The sequence below is a fragment of the Sesamum indicum genome, linkage group LG9 (assembly GCF_026168435.1).
Source record: "Sesamum indicum cultivar Baizhima isolate 11 linkage group LG9, ASM2616843v1, whole genome shotgun sequence".
Taxonomy (NCBI): domain Eukaryota; kingdom Viridiplantae; phylum Streptophyta; class Magnoliopsida; order Lamiales; family Pedaliaceae; genus Sesamum; species Sesamum indicum.
Genome location: NC_142665.1, coordinates 25,227,768 through 25,246,296, shown reverse-complemented (window position 1 = coordinate 25,246,296; position 18,529 = coordinate 25,227,768). Strand labels below are relative to the sequence as shown.

Sequence of the window (18,529 nt, the reverse complement as noted above, 5' to 3'; positions counted from 1 at the left end):
GGTTTATGAATATTAAAAACTGAGATCTTGTAAGTGTATTATACTTGTTATATAATTAATTTATAATTCATAAAAAATAATCAATTAACAAGTACATCACACCTAATTTGTGATTGATTGATTAAAAATATTTCCATGAATAAAATTTTAAAAACCTGATTTGTCATTAATTTTACTCTCTCTCTCTCTCTGTCTCTCCGTGCTTGTGAGGAGCAAAAAACAAGGTGAAATTTAATGGGCTGATGCCAGTTCATGGATTAGGTAATCTAACATGTTTACTTGTGTAAAATAATGTTGTTTGTACAAAATCAATGTTTCTGATTATGTGCATGTGCACCCACATTGAAAGAAGGTTCAAGAATGATGATGGGGTTGAGGCCACCACCCCCTAACTTGGATCCTACGCTCTCCTTTCATGGCTTCTCCAAAACAAAAATATCTACTCAATCTCAAGTGTATTAACTGCTATTATGCTAAATTAATCCATATCCGTTGACCTCAACTTTCATTCAAGTGTAGCATGATGTCACAATTGGTGGCCTATGAATTCAACAAATGTTAAAGGTTTAGGGTGAAAGAGCTTTCGCTCACGGGTTATAATTGTATCACATTTTTGTGCTTATATATTTTATTTCTGTTCATATTGATCTACATGGATCTCGTTATTAGTTGAGTTAGTGATGAAGATTCCAAACGGACTTATTTTGAAATTAATAAAAAAAATATCTTTTTAATTATTTTTTTCATTTTTCTCTAAATTTGATTAAATTTATGACGTGACGAACATGTGTAAAATTATGAGCATGTAAATTATTCATATAACACTCCTTGTCTCCTTAACTAAGACAATACCCCTTACTTGCTAACACTATTGTTCCAAAACTCATACTTAGATGTCACTAACACAATTATTAGGGAGAAGGGGTTTTAGATGTGATCAGGCTGAGATCGCGGGTCGCACCTTAGGTCGTCTTTCACCCCCAGCTCCTGATCCTTAATAACCTGACAACGGAAACAAACGTCACCTAGCTGGGGAGGGTCTCGGCGCAGATGCTCCAACGCTCAAGTCAGTGTTAAGAATTATCCTTAAAAAATATTTTCTCCTCAATCTTATGAAGTAATTCCCCCAAAAGACTAACCTCTTTACCTCTCTTTCCTCTTCTCTTTATACTGGTTATCTCCCTACGCTGACGTGTCTTCTGCACGATCTTTATGCCTGCTCCCATGACTACTCGTTCTGCCATCGTGGCCCGCTCTTTACGGTATTAATACTGCCCTTAACTGTCTATTAAGCTCAACAATATTAATACTAGGTCAAACCCTTTTCTATGCCTCATATTACTTCTGTCCCTCGTTCGAAGGGTATATCAGTCTTTTCCTGCCCCTCATCAAGATGATTGATGGTTTTCTTGAAAAATATGTATTTACTTTCTTGTATTTACATTTTGTGGGTCTTGACCAATTCAACATGTAAGCTAATAAAATAAATACATAAGTAATTAAGAATTTAAGATCCCCACTTACTCAGAATAGTTAAAATATTTTTCTAAGATTATGTGAAGAAAATGCTTTTTAATTCTTTCGTTCATCACAAAAATCCAATATTTACTTAAACAAATAAGCATTAAAAAGTTTATAATACTATCTTTTATGAAAAAGTAATATCAAGAGATTATGGGCCAAAGATGTATCTAATATTGGGCGAAAACAAAAATCGTTATTGTTGTCCCCATACAGTCTTTCGAAAGGCGCGGTACACGGAAAAGCGCTTTTAATGGAAACTGGATGCTAAAGAGGATTTGAAAGAACTGGCCGCAAAACCTTCAACATCCTTTCTGATCAAAAAAAGAATAACTCCAACATTTTTTTGCATGGACTCCACTGTAGACATCTTCGAATCCTCTTTAAATTTGGAAGAAACCCACTTCAAAGAAGGGTTTGATGAGGGCTATGGAGACGGGCTGATCTCAGGAAAACAGGAGGGCGAACAAGTGGGCCTGAAAACCGGGTTCGAAGTGGGCGAGGAATTGGGCTTCTACAGGGGCTGCGTCGATGTTTGGAACTCCGCAATTCGGGTCGACCCGAATTTTGTCTCCGCCAGAATCCAGAAATCAATCAAGCAGATGGATGACATGCTTCAGAAGTACCCGATGTCTGAGCCGGAGAACGAGTCTGTTTCCGATATAATGGATTCATTGAGGCTTAAGTTTAGGGCTATTTGTGCTAGTTTGAATGTCAAATTGGAGTATAGTGGCTACCCAAGGGCATCTGATGGTGGAAAGATCGAATTTTGATATGTTTAATTGGCGAGTCCGGGCACAAGGGTGGCGTCTGGTATGAGTCTGACTGGTTGGGATTGTTCTTGGGTGTAAACTGTTTGATTATTGTTCTAAGAGAGAATGTTATGTGTTATTATATGGTAGTTTATTTTTCGGGCTGGTGCCTGACTCAACTTTTTTGCTCACCGATTAAGAAAAAATATTCAGCCTACCTGTTCCTTTTTTGTTGATCACCATACTTTTGGATTGTTAAAATTGAGTTGTTGGATTTTTAACTCAGCTGCAATGTGATCAATTCTAAGCCATTAATATGCTTCTGAAGGCCAGTTTTGATCTATTATTGAACTAATTTTATCTTATTGATTTTGGAACTCCAGAGTAGTTTGATGAGAAGTGCCTTTGTGTAGATTTCATGCTAAAACCATCCTGCATTCTCTCGTACCCTGCCTTTGCTGTTTGCTTTCTTGCAAATTTCAACTCAAAATTTATACACAGCATATTTACATAGATAGGAAGCAGCCTTAGAGAACTACTTTCACTCCATAATCATCCTCATTTTAAATATCCGCAACCGACATCTGCCGTTATATCATCCAAAATGATAGCTAGTTTTGTATCTACTTCAGAATTGTATTACAGTCTCACAGTCCAAGTTATACATAGTACAACTGTACAAAATACGATGCCTTTTTCCTCATGATGTGGGAATAATGTGTTTAGCTTCTAGTTGCGACATAACCAAGATATATTAAGTATTTGGCAATGAGAACTGTTGCGGCAGGAGTTCCCGCGAAAGAATACAGTAATCACCTGAAGCACAAGACGATGGTTGCGACTAATACAAGTCGTAAACATCATGAATATGCATTCTATGTCCAGAATTTTTCTTGCTTTTCTAACAAAAATAATTTAGGAGTCTAAAATACCAGGATTAGATTTTTCTTTCTCCTGTTTATTGACTTTGGATTGGATAAGCTCTTTGATGTCGAAGTTTAAGCCTTTGATCGTTTTGTGTGTACCCCAGAAGTTGATTGTACTTATGATTGTTTATCCACATTTGTTTATGGTGTTGTTATGTATGGCCTTGATTTACTGCATGCTGAAGAGACATGTATGTAATAACTTTGGTAGTATTTGTTATGGTGAGATGAAATGACAAGGCCTTCTTATCCATATGGTTTGCTGTCCAAGGCTTCAAACAAAGTTATTCAACATTTATTTTTGTGCCGTACCATTTATTTTCATCATTTCTGCCTAAGAAAACGCCAGAGCTGTTCTGTTATTGCTTATCTCTTGTCCGAATATGTGAACAAAAATGAATATAAGATTTGTCCATCTAATGTGTAATTAGCAGTAAATGGCAATGAAAATCTTGAGTAGCAATTTGAGCATTCATTTTGAGTTTGGTAATGGGAATCTTGTTCAAGTGTGGGATCACCGCTATGGGTCGAGACTAAACAATGAGATGAATGATAAATGTAACAAAAGGAGAGTTGAGGAGTGCTGAAATGTTCCTTTGAAGTTAGCTGCTGTCGCCTGCCGGTTTGCGCTGCTTCCGGGACTCATCAAAAGATACTTAATTACGGTTTAAGCAACTTACATGTTCATTAGTCGGCAGTCAGCACTTGGAAATTAAACCAGTGTCATACGCACAAGGATTTCGTCGTCCAACTTGTTATCACTAGCGGATCACAAGCTTTTTATAAGAGTGTTTACAAATCACCTGCTAATACAGCCATCACATCAATAGAAAATTTGAATTCACAAGTCACTCACAACTATCTAACTAAAAGCGATTTGTTCTTAGCAACATAGCCAACAAGCGATGGGGAATTATGTGAAAATTGGTGTTTTGTCCGAGTTGATTTCTTAGGTAGAGTTATGTGATAACACTGTATGGTTAAAAATGCGGTGCCCCCCATGTCTGTCCCTATTATGTGCCGGCCTTCGTGCCAAACCGCAGGTACGCTCTCAGTCACTGTCGCACTGTGATCGTTTTAGTGTGCGCCTTACGATTTCAGTTACTTTCTCTCTCTCTCTCTATATATATATATTAGTTGTTGTATTGTATCGTTTTTATGGGCATCTTATTGAAAAATAATTTTGGATTCACAAAAAATCGGTGCGATGATATCATTAATCATCATTTGTGATTGTGGAGATTCTTGCTTTTTTATATTAGTATAGTTAGATAGTATAAATATATAAAGGAGAGTAAAAATTTGAGTTGGGTGGTTAAAAAATACATAAGGAATATTTTTCGTAATTTACGAAACTGATGTTGCGATGTAAATAACGGTTCTTTGTGAGTAAAAAGAAGATATTCTTTTTATTGGTATAGATATACTCTATTAATTATGAAAATAAAGAAAAAATAAAAAAGTGGGGGCATGTGGAGCATATGGTGTTGTTATGAGGCGCTGCCCGCAGTCCCACTAATCAACCGAGCAACGTGGCTATTAATGCACTCTGTGCCTGTGTCTGTCTCACTGCACCATATAATTATTATTAATTGTTCATGTGTTTATATGCCCACACACACCAGAAATAAGCTCGTATTAATTGTTATTAGATTATATTAAATTTTTGATATAAATTAATTGGTACAACCAATAACAGGGTAGCTCATCACATGGTGTTTTGAGATCACATGTGGCCGTCTCTCCGACCCCATCTTCTGTTGTGAAAGGAATAATAGGTAAGCTGGTGGGCGAGGCTCCTTGTTCCTGTGGTGCGTTGTTTGGTGGATGGGGTACATCACCATCTCCCTCATACATCCCAAGATTTTATTCAAACTAAATTTCACCCAATTAAATCAATCGTGTAATAAATAATAGGCTAAATTAATCTAACAACTCTTGAAGGTAAAATTATACAAATACCCTCTATCTTTTTTGAAAAATTACAGGAAACGGCGTCAGTGGAATATTTTTCAATAGGTGTTTGTGTCCAATCTTGAACTCTATAACTAAAATAGCCCATTTATGTTTTTTGTGCTAAAAAAAGTACATGTATTTTAAGAAAAATAGTGGTAATAAAAGTTGGTTGGAGCATCATTGACAGTGAATATTAATTGTATAGGTAGTGATAATGACAAGTTTGTCTGGTGTAAAAATGGAGAAAAAAGTATGGTATAATTATAGGGTTGGGTGATGCAATACAATGCAGTGAAGTTTGTACATACATGGAAGTGGAAGGAGTTGATGTATAATCAAGTAGGGGAAGGTGATACATAGTCAAGTCATTACTAATATACACATTATTTATTCCAATACAGCTTGAAAAATGAAGATAGTATACTATATATGTATATACCGAATCATCCAACACACCTTGTCTTAAAGTTAAGTATTTGAAAAGAAACCTTAATTAATTGCGTTTATATTACAGGGCAGAAAACTGATTTTGTTGACTTCTTAAGGTATTACTTGTTTTTTCTGAGGGTCAACTTTTGACAAATCTGGCCGGCTTATTATTTTCCCTTAACTATTTGTTTATAATTAAATTTGGGAATGAGTTGAGTGTGTTTGGTGATTAGCAGTAGTAGATCGAAATCTGAAATTTGCACCACGTGTACGTACCATGTATGTGGACTACTACTCAATCATGGGCGTGAAGGGTGCAAAAATTAAGGTGGTCAAATCTCAATTTTCATGAAATTACATCCTTGCATGTCCTCCTTATGTATGGACTTATCTGAAGAGTGGGGACTTACCCCCACCCCACCTGCAAACTATTACAAAAACATATAATATATAGATTTTCAGCAATATTGGGCCTCCAAATTAATTTCCTGAAAATTACAATTCATCTTGCTGGTTATATACATAAATGGCAAAGCCGATGAGATTTTGTCATTATTCTTTGTCTAATATAAATGGTTATATACATTTTAATTCATCCATGTACATTTACAGAATATTTTCACTGTCCAACAGCAAAAGGGACCATGAGAAGTATTGATGGGACGAAACAGGATGTCTCCCTTTTATTACCTAGGACATCCTGGTGCAGGAGGATATCATCAGTATTCACTTCAGTTTTCCCTTATTTCAACTCTGAGGAAACTCACACTTTAAATGCTTTGATTTGAAGTCATGATTGGTTGGATATTAATCAATGACGTGATTGCAGGTCAGATGATGTATGGATTCAAGCTTGCAGTTGAAGATTTTAACATATGCCCCAAATTGGTTTTGTGTTGACTCATAAAAATCAAATTGCAAGTTTTCCTTTAATGTAATTATGATAGGTGTTTTACACATTATTACAGCATTATGACATCCTTGATTATTAACGATTATGACTTTTAAACATGGGATTCCCTCATATTAAACCTCATTAATGACACTAATACTATAATCTAATGTTAAGCAATTAATATTAATATTTTAAATTAGCTTAATATTTCGTATAACTTTGATTAAGATTCAAATCTAAGATCCCATGTGTATTTAGAGTCACTGCTTATCAATTAAATTATTATTTTTTTTTTAAAACTAGCCGCATGCAACATCAAAATCAATAAAAAAAATTATTTTAGAGAAATTTATGTATTTTCGATCAAAATTGTTAAATTTTATTCCAATTCCAACGCTTTTTAACTGTAATATTGAATACATTAGCAATTAAAAAGAACTCAATTGGTTTATGATTGGGAAAGCAAATACAAAAATGTCTCTTTCCCCAGTGAAGGAAAAAAAAAAGAAAAAAGGTAGTAATATTACAGGGAGTAGGGAACAGGTCAGCAGACAAGACATGAAGGTTGTCCGTAGGGGGAATCGTATATCGGATTTGGGTGTAAATAGTTGTGATTAACTGCCTGTTAATCCTCACCGACACTCTTCAGTGGTGAATCCTGTGACCTTTTTCTAATACCAGCGAGGCAGCCAGCCACCCAGCAGCCAAGTATCCCATATGTATATATGGTTGGTAAAACTAAAAGGAGTGGGAAAGGAAGTAACAAAAACACACGCTTTTTTCACTTTGACTGCACATTAAAGATTGATTGATTAAACATGATGATGGGTTTGTATTATTTATACACGATTCTTCCTTGCCAATTCATTTTTAAATTGAAGCCCTGAACTTTCCATCTGCCTCACCACTGACACTGGAACCTGTAACAATTTGTATTCTTCCAGCTTCTTTATTACAAGCACAAACAAGCATATTCCCATCTCCATCTCTTTCTGTCTCTCTCTCTCTCTTTTGTTTGACTTGGAGTTTATAACTGAGTTCCAACTGAATTTCTGAAGTCTGTGCCATTCTTTTTCTGTCTGAGATCCAGATTTTCGTGGAACTGGATATATATATACTTATGTGACTGTTGTGTCACAGAACACTACTGTCTTTTTCTGTTTCTACACCAAGAAAATGATGGCCTGACAGTTTATATAATTTTCTCCTACCAGAAAGTGGAATTTCTGAGGTCAACCCCTTGTTTCTTTTACCATTCTTTGATCGTGTTCTTGGTTTGGAATTCTCCGGTTTATCAATGGCGCCCAACACTGTGGTGGTCACACTTGAGAAGGCTGAGAACATCTCTCTGATAGAGCTGAATGATCCAACTGCTGGATCCATATTCCAGGAGAAGCAAAAGGCTGCAAGCCCCAAGCAGTTCACTTGGGTTCTTCTCCTGAAAGCGCACAGAGTTTTAGCCTGCATTCCATGGCTGGCAGTGAGTTTGTGGACGGTTTTCGGGTCCATCAGGAAACGCATTGCTTCGTCGGATCCAAACGAGGAGGACCCCAGATACAGGGGGAGATTGTACAGGTTTATAAAAGCATTTCTTGCTGTTTCGGTGATGGCCCTGGTGATAGAAATCTTTGCTTATTTTAATAAATGGGATTTGAGCATGGTGAATCCATGGGAGGTCCAGAATCTGGTGCAGTGGTCCTATATGGCTTGGCTGAATTTCAGGGCGGACTATGTTGCCCCGGTCATTGTCACACTTTCCAGGTTCTGTATTGTGCTTTTCATGATTCAGTCGCTGGATCGGCTCGTTCAGTGTCTCGGGTGTTTCTGGATTAAGTGCAAGAAGTTGAAGCCTGTCGTCGAGGGGGAGCCCTACGACATTGAGGATGGATCAAGTTTCCCCATGGTTCTTGTTCAGATTCCAATGTGCAATGAGAAAGAGGTAATGGCAGAAAGCTAAAACAGAGCTCATTAGTCCTTTTTGTCTTCATTGTTTCTTGTTATCTTGTTGCATCTGAAATTTTTTGCTGTTGATTAGATCGAAAGATCTGTCAAAATTAAGTGATATTTTTTCTGATAAATTGCCTGTACTTGTAAAGTTTTTAATTAGGGGATTCCAACTTGTGTTTCATGATTACCTCCTTTTCACTTTCACCACAATCATGTGTCCTGATTTGGTTTTGCGTTTTATGACATTGAAGGTATACGAGCAATCAATTGCTGCTGCTTGCCAGCTAGATTGGCCCAAGGACAGGTTTCTAGTTCAAATCTTGGATGATTCGAGTGACGAACTTTTACAGCATTTGATAAGGGATGAAGTCATGTCCTGGAAAGAGAAAGGGGCCAACATAGTCTATAGGCATCGCTTTATCCGAACTGGTTACAAAGCTGGCAACCTTAAATCAGCCATGGCTTGTGACTATGTCAAGGACTACGAATTTGTTGCGATATTTGATGCAGACTTCCAACCCAATCCTGATTTCCTTAAGTTGACAATACCTCATTTCAAGGTAATAATCCACAAACCTACTACTAAAAGAATGTTCCTCTTAGTATCTCATCATCATTTTGTTTCTTAATATTCTTGTTACCTTATTCCAGGGAAAACCCGATGTAGGACTCGTGCAGGCACGCTGGTCATTCGTGAACAAGGATGAAAATTTACTTACCCGACTCCAGAACATTAATTTATGCTTCCATTTTGAGGTAGAACAGCAAGTAAATGGTCTTTTCCTCAATTTCTTCGGGTTCAATGGGACTGCTGGTGTCTGGAGGATCAAGGCCTTAGAGGATTCTGGCGGCTGGCTCGAAAGGACAACAGTAGAGGATATGGACATAGCCGTTCGTGCCCACTTAAATGGCTGGAAATTTGTTTTCCTCAATGATGTTAAGGTTCTTTGTGAGTTACCAGAATCATATGAAGCATACAAGAAGCAGCAACATCGTTGGCATTCGGGCCCGATGCAGCTATTCAGGTTGTGCCTCCCTGCTATCTTAACATCCAAGGTATGTTACATGTACCATTCATTTCATTTGTACTCATTTCATCTGAACTGTAGTATTTCAGTATTTCACCGGGTGCTTCCATGTTATTATTTGTGCAGATATCAGCCTGGAAGAAGGCAAATTTGATATTCCTATTCTTTCTCCTAAGGAAACTCATACTTCCCTTTTACTCATTCACACTATTCTGCATCATTCTCCCATTGACTATGTTCATTCCAGAAGCTGAACTTCCATCATGGGTGATCTGTCACGTGCCGATTGTGATGTCGATTCTAAACATCCTACCAGCACCAAAATCCTTCCCATTCCTCATGCCATACCTACTCTTTGAAAACACCATGTCTGTAACAAAGTTCAACGCAATGATCTCAGGGCTATTTCAACTGGGAAGCGCCTACGAATGGGTCGTAACCAAGAAAACCGGCAGGGCGTCAGAATCGGACCTGCTAAGCCTTGCAGAGAGGGAAACGAAAACACTGAACGAAGAGAAGATTCAGAGAAGGCTTTCTGAATCCGGTCTAGAAATGCTAGGCAAACTAAACGAGCAGAAGGAGCAAAGGGCGCCTGTCGTAAAGAAGAGAAACAGAATTTACAGGAAGGAACTGGCACTCGCGTTTCTTCTGCTCACTGCTGCTGCAAGAAGCCTGCTATCAGCACAAGGGATTCATTTCTATTACTTGCTGTTTCAGGGGCTGTCCTTCTTAGTAATGGGGTTAGATTTAATTGGGGAGCAGGTGAACTGAGCTGAGAATGGATGTTTTTGTTCAACTTGTATGTGTTCTCAACATGATCATGTACTAAATATATAGTTAAAGAGCTGTTGTCCAGTTCTATAGCTATAGAGAGAGAGAGAGAGAGAGAGAGAGAGAGAGAGGCTTCTCTTATGAACTGGATTTGGTCACCGGGAAAGACATGAGAGTTGTGGGATAGCAAAGAGTTAGATTTCATTCTTTAATTGTATAATTACAAGACTACCAGTGTTTCTATTTGTATACTACTGGATATAAATCACCCTTTCCTCAAACCCTTTTCCATTTTCACTCTTCACTTTGTATCAAGTCATAAATGGGAAAAGCTCATCTCACTATATAATCACACTATTTTGCTAAACGTATTTTAAAGTGTTCGAATAAAATAAAATTATAATTTTATAAAATAATTATTTTATTAAAGTTTTAAAAATACGTTGAAAGTTCTTTAATTTTATAATTCAATTTATAAATTCGTTCGTTGAAATTTTATCACATACTTCTTAATGTCTTTATAAAGTTTTAAACATCTTATAAGAAATTTTAAATAATTTATAAATTCATCTGTATATAGACATCTTCCATATATTCCTTTAAAAATTCAAGATACAAAATATCTAAAATAAGTTAATACTTTTGCTAAGATAGAAAAAAGTATCTCCCTTATCTTCATTTAAAAATTCAATAAAATAAAATTAAGGTATGAGACATAATCACTATTACGATTGATTGATGGATTGGTTTTTGGCCCCATCAATAATTTCGTCCTTGATTACCAATTTATAGATTTTGTTGATCAATAAAATCAAAATTTCAAATCATAGGTAAATTGATTATTATTTTTTTCTTTTAAAAAAAAGATAATAATTATATGATTGGATCAATATATTAATAATTTAATATATAAGTTCAATTATATATTAATATAATAAGGATAAATTAAATGAAATACAATAAATTCGTTCAAAATGATATAAATATTGGAACTTGTTAATGATACTTGAATTGATTATCTTACTAAACACCCCAAATTATTGAAAAAGAGATAAAAGAGCTAACAAGGAATGAGTTTGAATTTGCAAAACGGGGCCGGATCGGGACCCGAATCATTTTGGGCTGGGCTGATTGCATTTTTGGGCTTCTCGTGTAGCCCATGTTTCTGTTTCTAGTTTCCCGCCAATAGGCCCACACATACTACCAACAGCGTGCCAATTGCTGCTACCAGTTCTCTTTTAACAGATACAGATCACTTCACTCTTGACGTTGCGCTGAATCTCTGTGAGTATCTAAGGTAAAAATTCCTACTTTTCGTCTCTTTTCTGTCTTTGTCTTTCTTTTCATTTGTTAGCTTTATTTGTTTTTTAATGACAATTGTTGTCTGTTCAATGTTTTGACTAAGAAAGGAAATTTGGCCTGTTAATTTTCCTACATTTAAATCCCTTTTTTTTTTTCCTTTTGTTGATGCTAGTTAGGGTTTTGCAATTACTTCTCATGCATGTTATGGGAATCATTGTACTATGATTCCTGGCGCTGGCTTTCAGTTACTCATTTTATTTCATTTACTATTAATTTTTTGGCAGCGGAAAGATGGGGGATGAAAAGGATGCTTTTTATGTTGTGCGGAAGGGGGATGCAGTTGGAGTGTATAAAAGCATAAGTGATCTTCAATCTGTTCTTCGATCTTCTGTAATTTTCTCTTCAATTGACAGTCTGTTTTCACTTTGAATGCTGTCGGCATTTTATATTCAGTGGAACTATACCAATACAGGCATTTCAAGTTTTTGTGGCATGTGTCTTTTTATATTTTCTGTTTTAATTTCTCCTGCATCCGGTAATGCATCTACTTTCTTCACAGTTTCGCAAATTTGGCTTTAAGAGGATGTCTAACTGGTTAGAAGAAGACTTTTCATGTATGAAGACAGGAGTTTTAGTACTCACGAATTGGTTTTACTCACTGCTGTGCTAAATTGTGAACATGCAGAAAGTTTCGTTTTTAGGACATGGAAGATTCATTCAAAAAGTCTTATGACATCTATCATGGACATTGTTACTCTTTTATGTCCACTGATGTCATTGTTTGAATTTTATATATTTAAATTCTCTTGTAGGTAAATGATCCTTCTGTAAGTGTGTTTAAAGGGTATGGTTTGTCTAGAGAAGCTGAGGAATATCTCTCGTCTCATGGACTTAAGAACGCTATTTATTCTATTGATGCCAGCGATGTGCAAGATGATCTTTTTGGCCAACTTATCACTTGCCCCTTTCGGGTTAGATTCTGGACCTTGTAAAGAATTGAATGGTTTCAAATGTTCAAGTCTATTCATTTTATTTAGCAGTATGCAGTACGTGTTCAAAACCTTGGGGGCTTCCAAGCATAATAATGAAATTGTACAGGAAAAGATTTGTACATAATATTTTTGCGATTGATAAATTGTTTTATGCAGGAACCTAATTCTTCTAAAGAGAAATCAGCTAGCAAGAACCATTCGGACAAAAGGCCACAGGTGATTTCTGTATATCTACTCTTAGTTGGCTTTTGTGACATTGAAGTAATTATGCACTCATGAGTCTGTCTGGACACTGAAGATGCCTTTGCCTTCCTTCACTCTACTAATATTTTCTTCATTGGTGATTCACACGAAAATTTCTACTTTTTAATTTCCATTGTCTTTCTCTTTCTCCGCAGGATGTTATTGGATCAGCTTCATTTCCAGCCAATTCTCAGCTAAAGCATGCCAAATTAGATAATTTCCTCCAAGTTCCTCCAATTTCTTCTTATTGTGTAAGTTGCTACCATTTGTTAAGTTTTTTTTTTTATAGTGTCATTTAAATATCTCATGTCCATGTACATTTTTTTTATCGTTCCTTTAAGGCCTGAATGTACTGATTTGTAAGTTAATGGAGTGTTTGAGTTCTAATTTGAAATGCATTGCAGAATATGTGCGCTAATATTTCTTGCATCAGTTGAAATATGTGCTTCCATGTCTTAAAGTCATAATTCTTTGACAGGCTAATAAAGCTACATAGTTTTTGGGTGTTCCTTGTTGAAGTGCTTGGTGATATCTTTTTCTTAATACCCTTTACTTGCTTTGAATGTGCTGTCAATTTTGTGGATTTCGTCTACATGAGGCATAAGTTCATGCATGTTCTGTAATCCTTCTTACATATATCTGTTTTTATATTTCTTGATATCTAATGCCAGGTGGTTCTATGCATATTTCACAGCTTGACTTCCCATTTCATGTACAGTGTTCGTGTATTCTCGAGTTTGATGGTGCTTCAAAGGGCAATCCTGGACAAGCTGGTGCAGGGGCTGTGCTGCGGGCAGCAGATGGAAGCATGGTACTCCACTCTTGCTTGTCAATGCTATATTTGTGATGCATCTCTTTGATTCTCTGCTTTCCTTAACTTGCATATACACAATGACACCTCATCTCAAGATATCTTTTGCTATTTGCTGCAATTGTCACTGTCGAGGTTGAAGCTGAGATAACTTGCACTATGACTCAACTAATCTCTCTGCTGAATGTCTCTGGGAATGGATCCTTTAATATTTGTATCAGATGTTCTCAGTGGTGCACTCAATTTAAGATACCACCTAACATTTTTATTTCCACATTAAATTCTGCTAGGTGTTTCGATTGCGTGAAGGTGTTGGTATTGCAACCAATAATGTTGCTGAATACCGAGGTGCCATTTTGGGATTAAAATATGCTCTTCAGAAAGGGTTCAAACATATACGCGTTCAAGGAGACTCTAAACTTGTTTGCATGCAGGTATTAGCGTCTACTTTCAATTCATCTTGGCTCATTTGTTTCCGTGTCTCCTTTATTTATTCTGAAAAAAATGAGTGGATGAAACTGAACAGAAAAAGGACTTAGTATATTAACTTGGAGGAGCTAGTAGGAACTGTACACTCTTAACAGTTTGGGATATGTCTGCCCATCACGCAGGGGTAATCCCTTCAAAGCAGCTCTTCCGTCCTGAAGTGGTGAAATGTGGTGGTTTTTGTGATTGCTATACTAGTCTCTGCATGATCTCTTTGTTTATTAATTACTGTATCCCACTGACAGGTTCAGGGTCTATGGAGAACCAAAACACAGAACATGACTGAATTATGTAAGGTGGCTAAAGAGCTCAAGGATCAGTTTATGTCTTTCCAGATATGCCATGTTGAAAGAGTAAGTTGAAATGTGAAATTGCTTAATAAAGTATGCATTATTAATTGAAGAAATTTTCTATTTTTCCTATGCTATATTTAGTTTACAAGATACGGCATACTTTACGCTATTGTATAAATTTTGGATTCGTGTATAAAAGTCCAAGTTCGTATCTGCACTCATCATGCGTGCAAGCATATTTTAGCTGCTATTTTATTGCAGTGCTCCATTCTGTTGTCATGTTATTTCCTTTAAGTATGTGGTCTTACACTTCAAAGCTTCTTGATAAGGCTACATGATTGACAATCTTCCAGATTTGCTCCCCTTAAAATAAATGCAGCCGATGCAAATATTTCCTTTTCTGGACTAGTTGAGTCGTTATTAGGCAAAAGTCATAGCAATGTGTCTCCGGATTACAAAGCAGGTCAAACCTTTTTCAGGTATAGGTTTGCCCTAATGGGCAGTAAGAATCGTATGTATGTAAGCTGTTGATATGAAGATGATGACTTTTGTTGCGGAGTTTTCTGTATATGGATGTTTCTCTTCTCATTTCTTGTACTATCTCATCCACAAAGGTTTCTTTCCTTTCTTCAACTGTTGTCAGGATTACAACACTGAAGCTGATGCCCAAGCAAACTTAGGAATACATCTAAAAAGTAATCCCAGTCTTTCTTTTCAGTGATGATATTCTTCCTCTTATATTTGCTTTTCTAACATAATGCAGTGGTTGTGCAGCCGGTGAAATTCAAGTGGAATGTGACATGAAATAATGACCTAAATGCTCTAAGGAATGGACGGCTACTTACCGATTCCTGAAAGCATAATGCTAGCAGATTCATCTGGTTCTGCTTTCTGTCGGTCTGGTGCAAACAGATTCTAAATTGTAGATAAATTACCAGGAATATGGTTTGTAGCAGAACTACCCTGAGAAATTGGATTTAGAAGTTATCAGTCAGCTGATATTTCTAATCTAGGTGCTTCTCACGGAAGAGCTGAATCCTCTTATGTATGTATGGTTTAAAGATTTTCTAAATCACGGGGTCCTGCTATTTTTCTAAGTCTTCCAAAGGGTGAGAGTTGGAATCAGAAATGCCTATGGTTTCACAATCTATCAATTATTTTCTAATTTGAAATAACCAACTCTTACAAGAGACAGCATAATCAAACAATAAAAGTTAAATACAAAATGTACTGATCCAAGAGGATAATCAATAATGTAATTTTTCTTCTGATTTTATCGCATTTGTTTTCTTAATTAACAATTATAATTATTTATCGACTTCTTTCTTTCATTTTGCCCTTTTCTTCACTCGAGATAAAAATAATAATAATAATAATAAAAGGTCAAAAAAGAAAGTAAAAGGTATAGCCAACTAAATTTTATTTTATTTATCGTAGCGTAGAAAATCCTTCTTCAAAAGGTATCTCCTCTCCTTGCCATTGTGGATAGAATAGAGAGAGCGCTGCTCCAAAAAAAACTGACAACAATGGCTTCCGTCTCCGCATTCTCACTATCCAGACCCACTTCTCCTGTTCGTTCCTTTTCTTATCCGTCATCTGCTTTTTCCCTGCTTCACTCCCAATTCCCTTGCATTAAATTTCAGAGCCCATTTTTCAAGAGTTCCGCCATTTCTTGCATTTCATCCAATAAGCATAGTTTCTTAAGGCCCACAAAAGTAAGGGCAGTTGCGGAGGAAGAAGAAACAGCGTCTCCACCAGCCTCCGCCGTCCCCGATCAACCTGTTTCTGTTGCGGTCTCGCCGTCTGATGTTCTTACCATGTTTTTTCAGGTGGTTGTTTGTGTACTGTTGTTTCGTTGGTATTATCACCCAACTGTTTGGTCAATTGTCTATATCAGTGTCCGCTTGAAATGTGTAGGCAGAAGGGACAATGGCCGACTCAGCTCTTCCGGCTGTTACCAAGGCTTTGGAGGTATTCCCCCCCCCCCCCCCCACTTCTCTCCTTTCAATAGTGTTGGTTTGAACATATTGATTTCGTTCTGTCTGTTTGAGAATAGCAAATGATTTCGTGAGGATGCAGATTAACTTGAGGATTCTTTCTGTTCTGTAAACCATTCCATATAGTTTCATTTTGGTTTTGGTTTAGTTTTATCAAACAACAATTCTGCATTTGTCAGTACGGTATTGAAAAGAATGCCCTTGATTTTACAAAGATTCCTCACACATTATCCTACAATAAAATGTTCTTTTGCTTTCTTTCTTCTTCCCATGTTTCTTGATTCCCCTTGAAATGCACGGAAGTGCAACACGTCACACGAACTTTCCATCTCAAAGTAACAATAAAGTAGTTTTATCTGGGCAATGTACTCTGTCTGCATATTCCTGTAGCTGCTAAACTTGTCTACTTGGCGGATCTGTTAGTAATCAAGTGCAAAATTTTTAAATTTATATTTGTTCCAAATTGGATAAATAATTTTGTCTATGTTGACACCAATTAATATGCTTGTAGGAAATTGAAGGCATCACAGATCTCAAAGTACAAGTACTTGAGGGTATAGCAAGCGTGGAGGTGATCTTAGTTCCTTCTTGCTTCATACATCATATTTATAAATTCTCATCAAGAAGCAAACTTTATGTGGAAATGAAGTGGAAAGAACCTGCTCTTTGTTTCTTCTTCAAATGGATATTAATTTAATGGCAGTCAAGGGGGAACCTACAAATTTTTCTGGATCCCTTTACTAATATGTTTCGGTTGCCCTTTCAACATGAATTTCATGGTGGAAACATACTTGTGGGAGAAATGAGATGCTGAAAACATACAATTGATTCATATAGTTTATTCTTTTCAGTTTTGGGGATCTTCTAGCCTGTAGAATGTAACACTGCCAGCTAAACATGTGAACTTAGTTCTGGATATAATCTAGTTTTAGTAGTAGATCTACACTTTTCCTACTGATTCACAGTTAGTGTAAACAAAGTGAATTGGCATCTTTCTTCTTTTTTGTAGTTAACAAAGCAAACAACTGTGCAAGCTACAGGGGTGGCGTCAAATTTGGTTGAGATAATACAAGGGTCTGGTTTCAAGCTGCAAACTTTGAATTTGAGCTTCCAGGATGAAGAAGATTTCAGCTAGACTACTCTTCAGGGATTGTGGAGAGTTGGTGCATTTTTCTTATCCAATTTTTGAGAATCTATGACATGGCAGGATGTATCTTATGGTCTTACCCATCACTTGTAGTTTTTTAGGTACTTCACTGTTGATTATTTGTAAAAGTGTTGTATTTTCATGGAACCTCGTAGAGTATCGTAACTGTACAAGCATAAATCATAATTTCAAGTCCAGCAAATTCTCTGGAAGATTGCAAGTAGCACATCTGTTAATCCCACTTGCTAGTTTACTCGCCTCAGATCTAATGATGAAGCACATTTGTAAACACATATGGAGGAGTGTAACCAGGAAATACATCTAGCAAACAGTAAGCATCATTCTTAATACCTTATCCCAGTCATAATGATGTGCTTTACCCACAAAGACAAGCCTCAAGTACTGCTTTATAGACTATTCACATTCTCTTTAATGAGTATGAATTTAAAGTTTAAGTGACCCAAGGCTTGTTGCATGCGGGATGTACAGTTAACCGGATTCAGCAACGCAACGTCTCATATGTTATGTCTCACCGTTGCTGAAGTTCAACATCCCACAAGCCCTAAGTTGCTATTTGCCGTTCTTGGCTTCAATTGTTACACAGAAATGGTTTAAAAAGCTGTGTTTCTATGGCTCTCTGATTTTCGTATTTCATCACACTGTTGAGAACTAGTATTTGCTCATTATATCATTCTTTTCTGATGATCGCCGGTATGTTCATATATGATGCCTGCCTTTGAAGGTTCCATCAGGACAGGCTTCGAGTATGCCATTTCTTATATTGTCTATTAGGATTAATTCCACTAAAATCACATTTCAATAAAAGTTAAAATTAAAATTCTTATATTGTCTATTAGGATTAATTCCACTAAAATCACATTTCAATAAAAGTTAAAATTTTTAATTTTTAATCCATCGTAATTATTATTTTTATTCTAATTACCTATTATGTATGATAATTTCTTTAATCTTAAGAATGTCTTTAATTTTAAAATTTTGCATGATAAAATTAATTACGAAATTATGAATTCAA

At 36.3% G+C, this 18,529-nt stretch overlaps 4 protein-coding genes across 6 annotated transcripts; all 4 read left to right on the top strand.

The window, feature by feature from the left end:
* The first annotated feature begins 1,788 nt into the window (after positions 1 to 1,788).
* LOC105177163 (uncharacterized) lies at positions 1,789 to 2,490 on the top strand. Its single transcript, XM_011100214.3, has one exon. The coding sequence runs from the start codon at positions 1,872 to 1,874 to the stop codon at positions 2,292 to 2,294; it is 423 nt and encodes a 140-aa protein (XP_011098516.1). The 5' UTR covers positions 1,789 to 1,871; the 3' UTR covers positions 2,295 to 2,490.
* Positions 2,491 to 7,342: 4,852 nt separating this feature from the next.
* Positions 7,343 to 10,506, top strand: LOC105177165 (xyloglucan glycosyltransferase 4). The gene is made up of 4 exons (XM_011100215.3): positions 7,343 to 8,418; positions 8,678 to 8,986; positions 9,078 to 9,482; positions 9,581 to 10,506. The coding sequence occupies exons 1-4, from the start codon at positions 7,777 to 7,779 to the stop codon at positions 10,223 to 10,225; spliced, it is 2,001 nt and encodes a 666-aa protein (XP_011098517.1). The 5' UTR covers positions 7,343 to 7,776; the 3' UTR covers positions 10,226 to 10,506.
* An 896-nt stretch (positions 10,507 to 11,402) lies between these two features.
* LOC105177166 (uncharacterized) lies at positions 11,403 to 15,449 on the top strand. 3 transcript variants are annotated; one of them, XM_020699207.2, is made up of 10 exons: positions 11,403 to 11,522; positions 11,812 to 11,917; positions 12,340 to 12,498; positions 12,676 to 12,735; positions 12,918 to 13,013; positions 13,457 to 13,573; positions 13,864 to 14,007; positions 14,305 to 14,412; positions 14,996 to 15,047; positions 15,127 to 15,449. In XM_020699207.2, exons 2-10 carry the CDS (start codon positions 11,819 to 11,821, stop codon positions 15,159 to 15,161), a joined length of 870 nt encoding a protein of 289 aa, XP_020554866.1. In that variant the 5' UTR covers positions 11,403 to 11,522; positions 11,812 to 11,818; the 3' UTR covers positions 15,162 to 15,449. The 3 variants fall into 3 exon arrangements, with proteins under 3 accessions (XP_020554866.1, XP_020554867.1, XP_011098518.1); XM_011100216.3 differs by having other exon boundaries at positions 11,404 to 11,522; positions 13,481 to 13,573; XM_020699208.2 differs by lacking the exon at positions 14,996 to 15,047 and having other exon boundaries at positions 15,116 to 15,449.
* A 330-nt stretch (positions 15,450 to 15,779) lies between these two features.
* Positions 15,780 to 17,719, top strand: LOC105177167 (Heavy metal transport/detoxification superfamily protein). Its single transcript, XM_011100217.3, has 4 exons — positions 15,780 to 16,181; positions 16,270 to 16,323; positions 16,861 to 16,920; positions 17,359 to 17,719. Exons 1-4 carry the CDS (start codon positions 15,879 to 15,881, stop codon positions 17,482 to 17,484), a joined length of 543 nt encoding a protein of 180 aa, XP_011098519.1. The 5' UTR covers positions 15,780 to 15,878; the 3' UTR covers positions 17,485 to 17,719.
* Positions 17,720 to 18,529: the final 810 nt, after the last annotated feature.

Excerpts from the sequence above, each read along its gene's own strand:
- LOC105177163 (XM_011100214.3), top strand. The coding sequence starts at position 1,872 with ATGGACTCCACTGTAGACATCTTCGAATCCTCTTTAAATTTGGAAGAA.
- LOC105177165 (XM_011100215.3), top strand. The coding sequence starts at position 7,777 with ATGGCGCCCAACACTGTGGTGGTCACACTTGAGAAGGCTGAGAACATC. Across the intron at positions 8,987-9,077 it reads TGACAATACCTCATTTCAAG|GGAAAACCCGATGTAGGACT; the intron begins GTAATAATCCAC and ends ACCTTATTCCAG. Across the intron at positions 9,483-9,580 it reads CTGCTATCTTAACATCCAAG|ATATCAGCCTGGAAGAAGGC; the intron begins GTATGTTACATG and ends TTATTTGTGCAG.
- LOC105177166 (XM_020699207.2), top strand. The coding sequence starts at position 11,819 with ATGGGGGATGAAAAGGATGCTTTTTATGTTGTGCGGAAGGGGGATGCA. Across the intron at positions 11,918-12,339 it reads AATCTGTTCTTCGATCTTCT|GTAAATGATCCTTCTGTAAG; the intron begins GTAATTTTCTCT and ends ATTCTCTTGTAG. Across the intron at positions 14,008-14,304 it reads CTAAACTTGTTTGCATGCAG|GTTCAGGGTCTATGGAGAAC; the intron begins GTATTAGCGTCT and ends TCCCACTGACAG.
- LOC105177167 (XM_011100217.3), top strand. The coding sequence starts at position 15,879 with ATGGCTTCCGTCTCCGCATTCTCACTATCCAGACCCACTTCTCCTGTT. Across the intron at positions 16,324-16,860 it reads CTGTTACCAAGGCTTTGGAG|GAAATTGAAGGCATCACAGA; the intron begins GTATTCCCCCCC and ends ATATGCTTGTAG. Across the intron at positions 16,921-17,358 it reads AGGGTATAGCAAGCGTGGAG|TTAACAAAGCAAACAACTGT; the intron begins GTGATCTTAGTT and ends TCTTTTTTGTAG.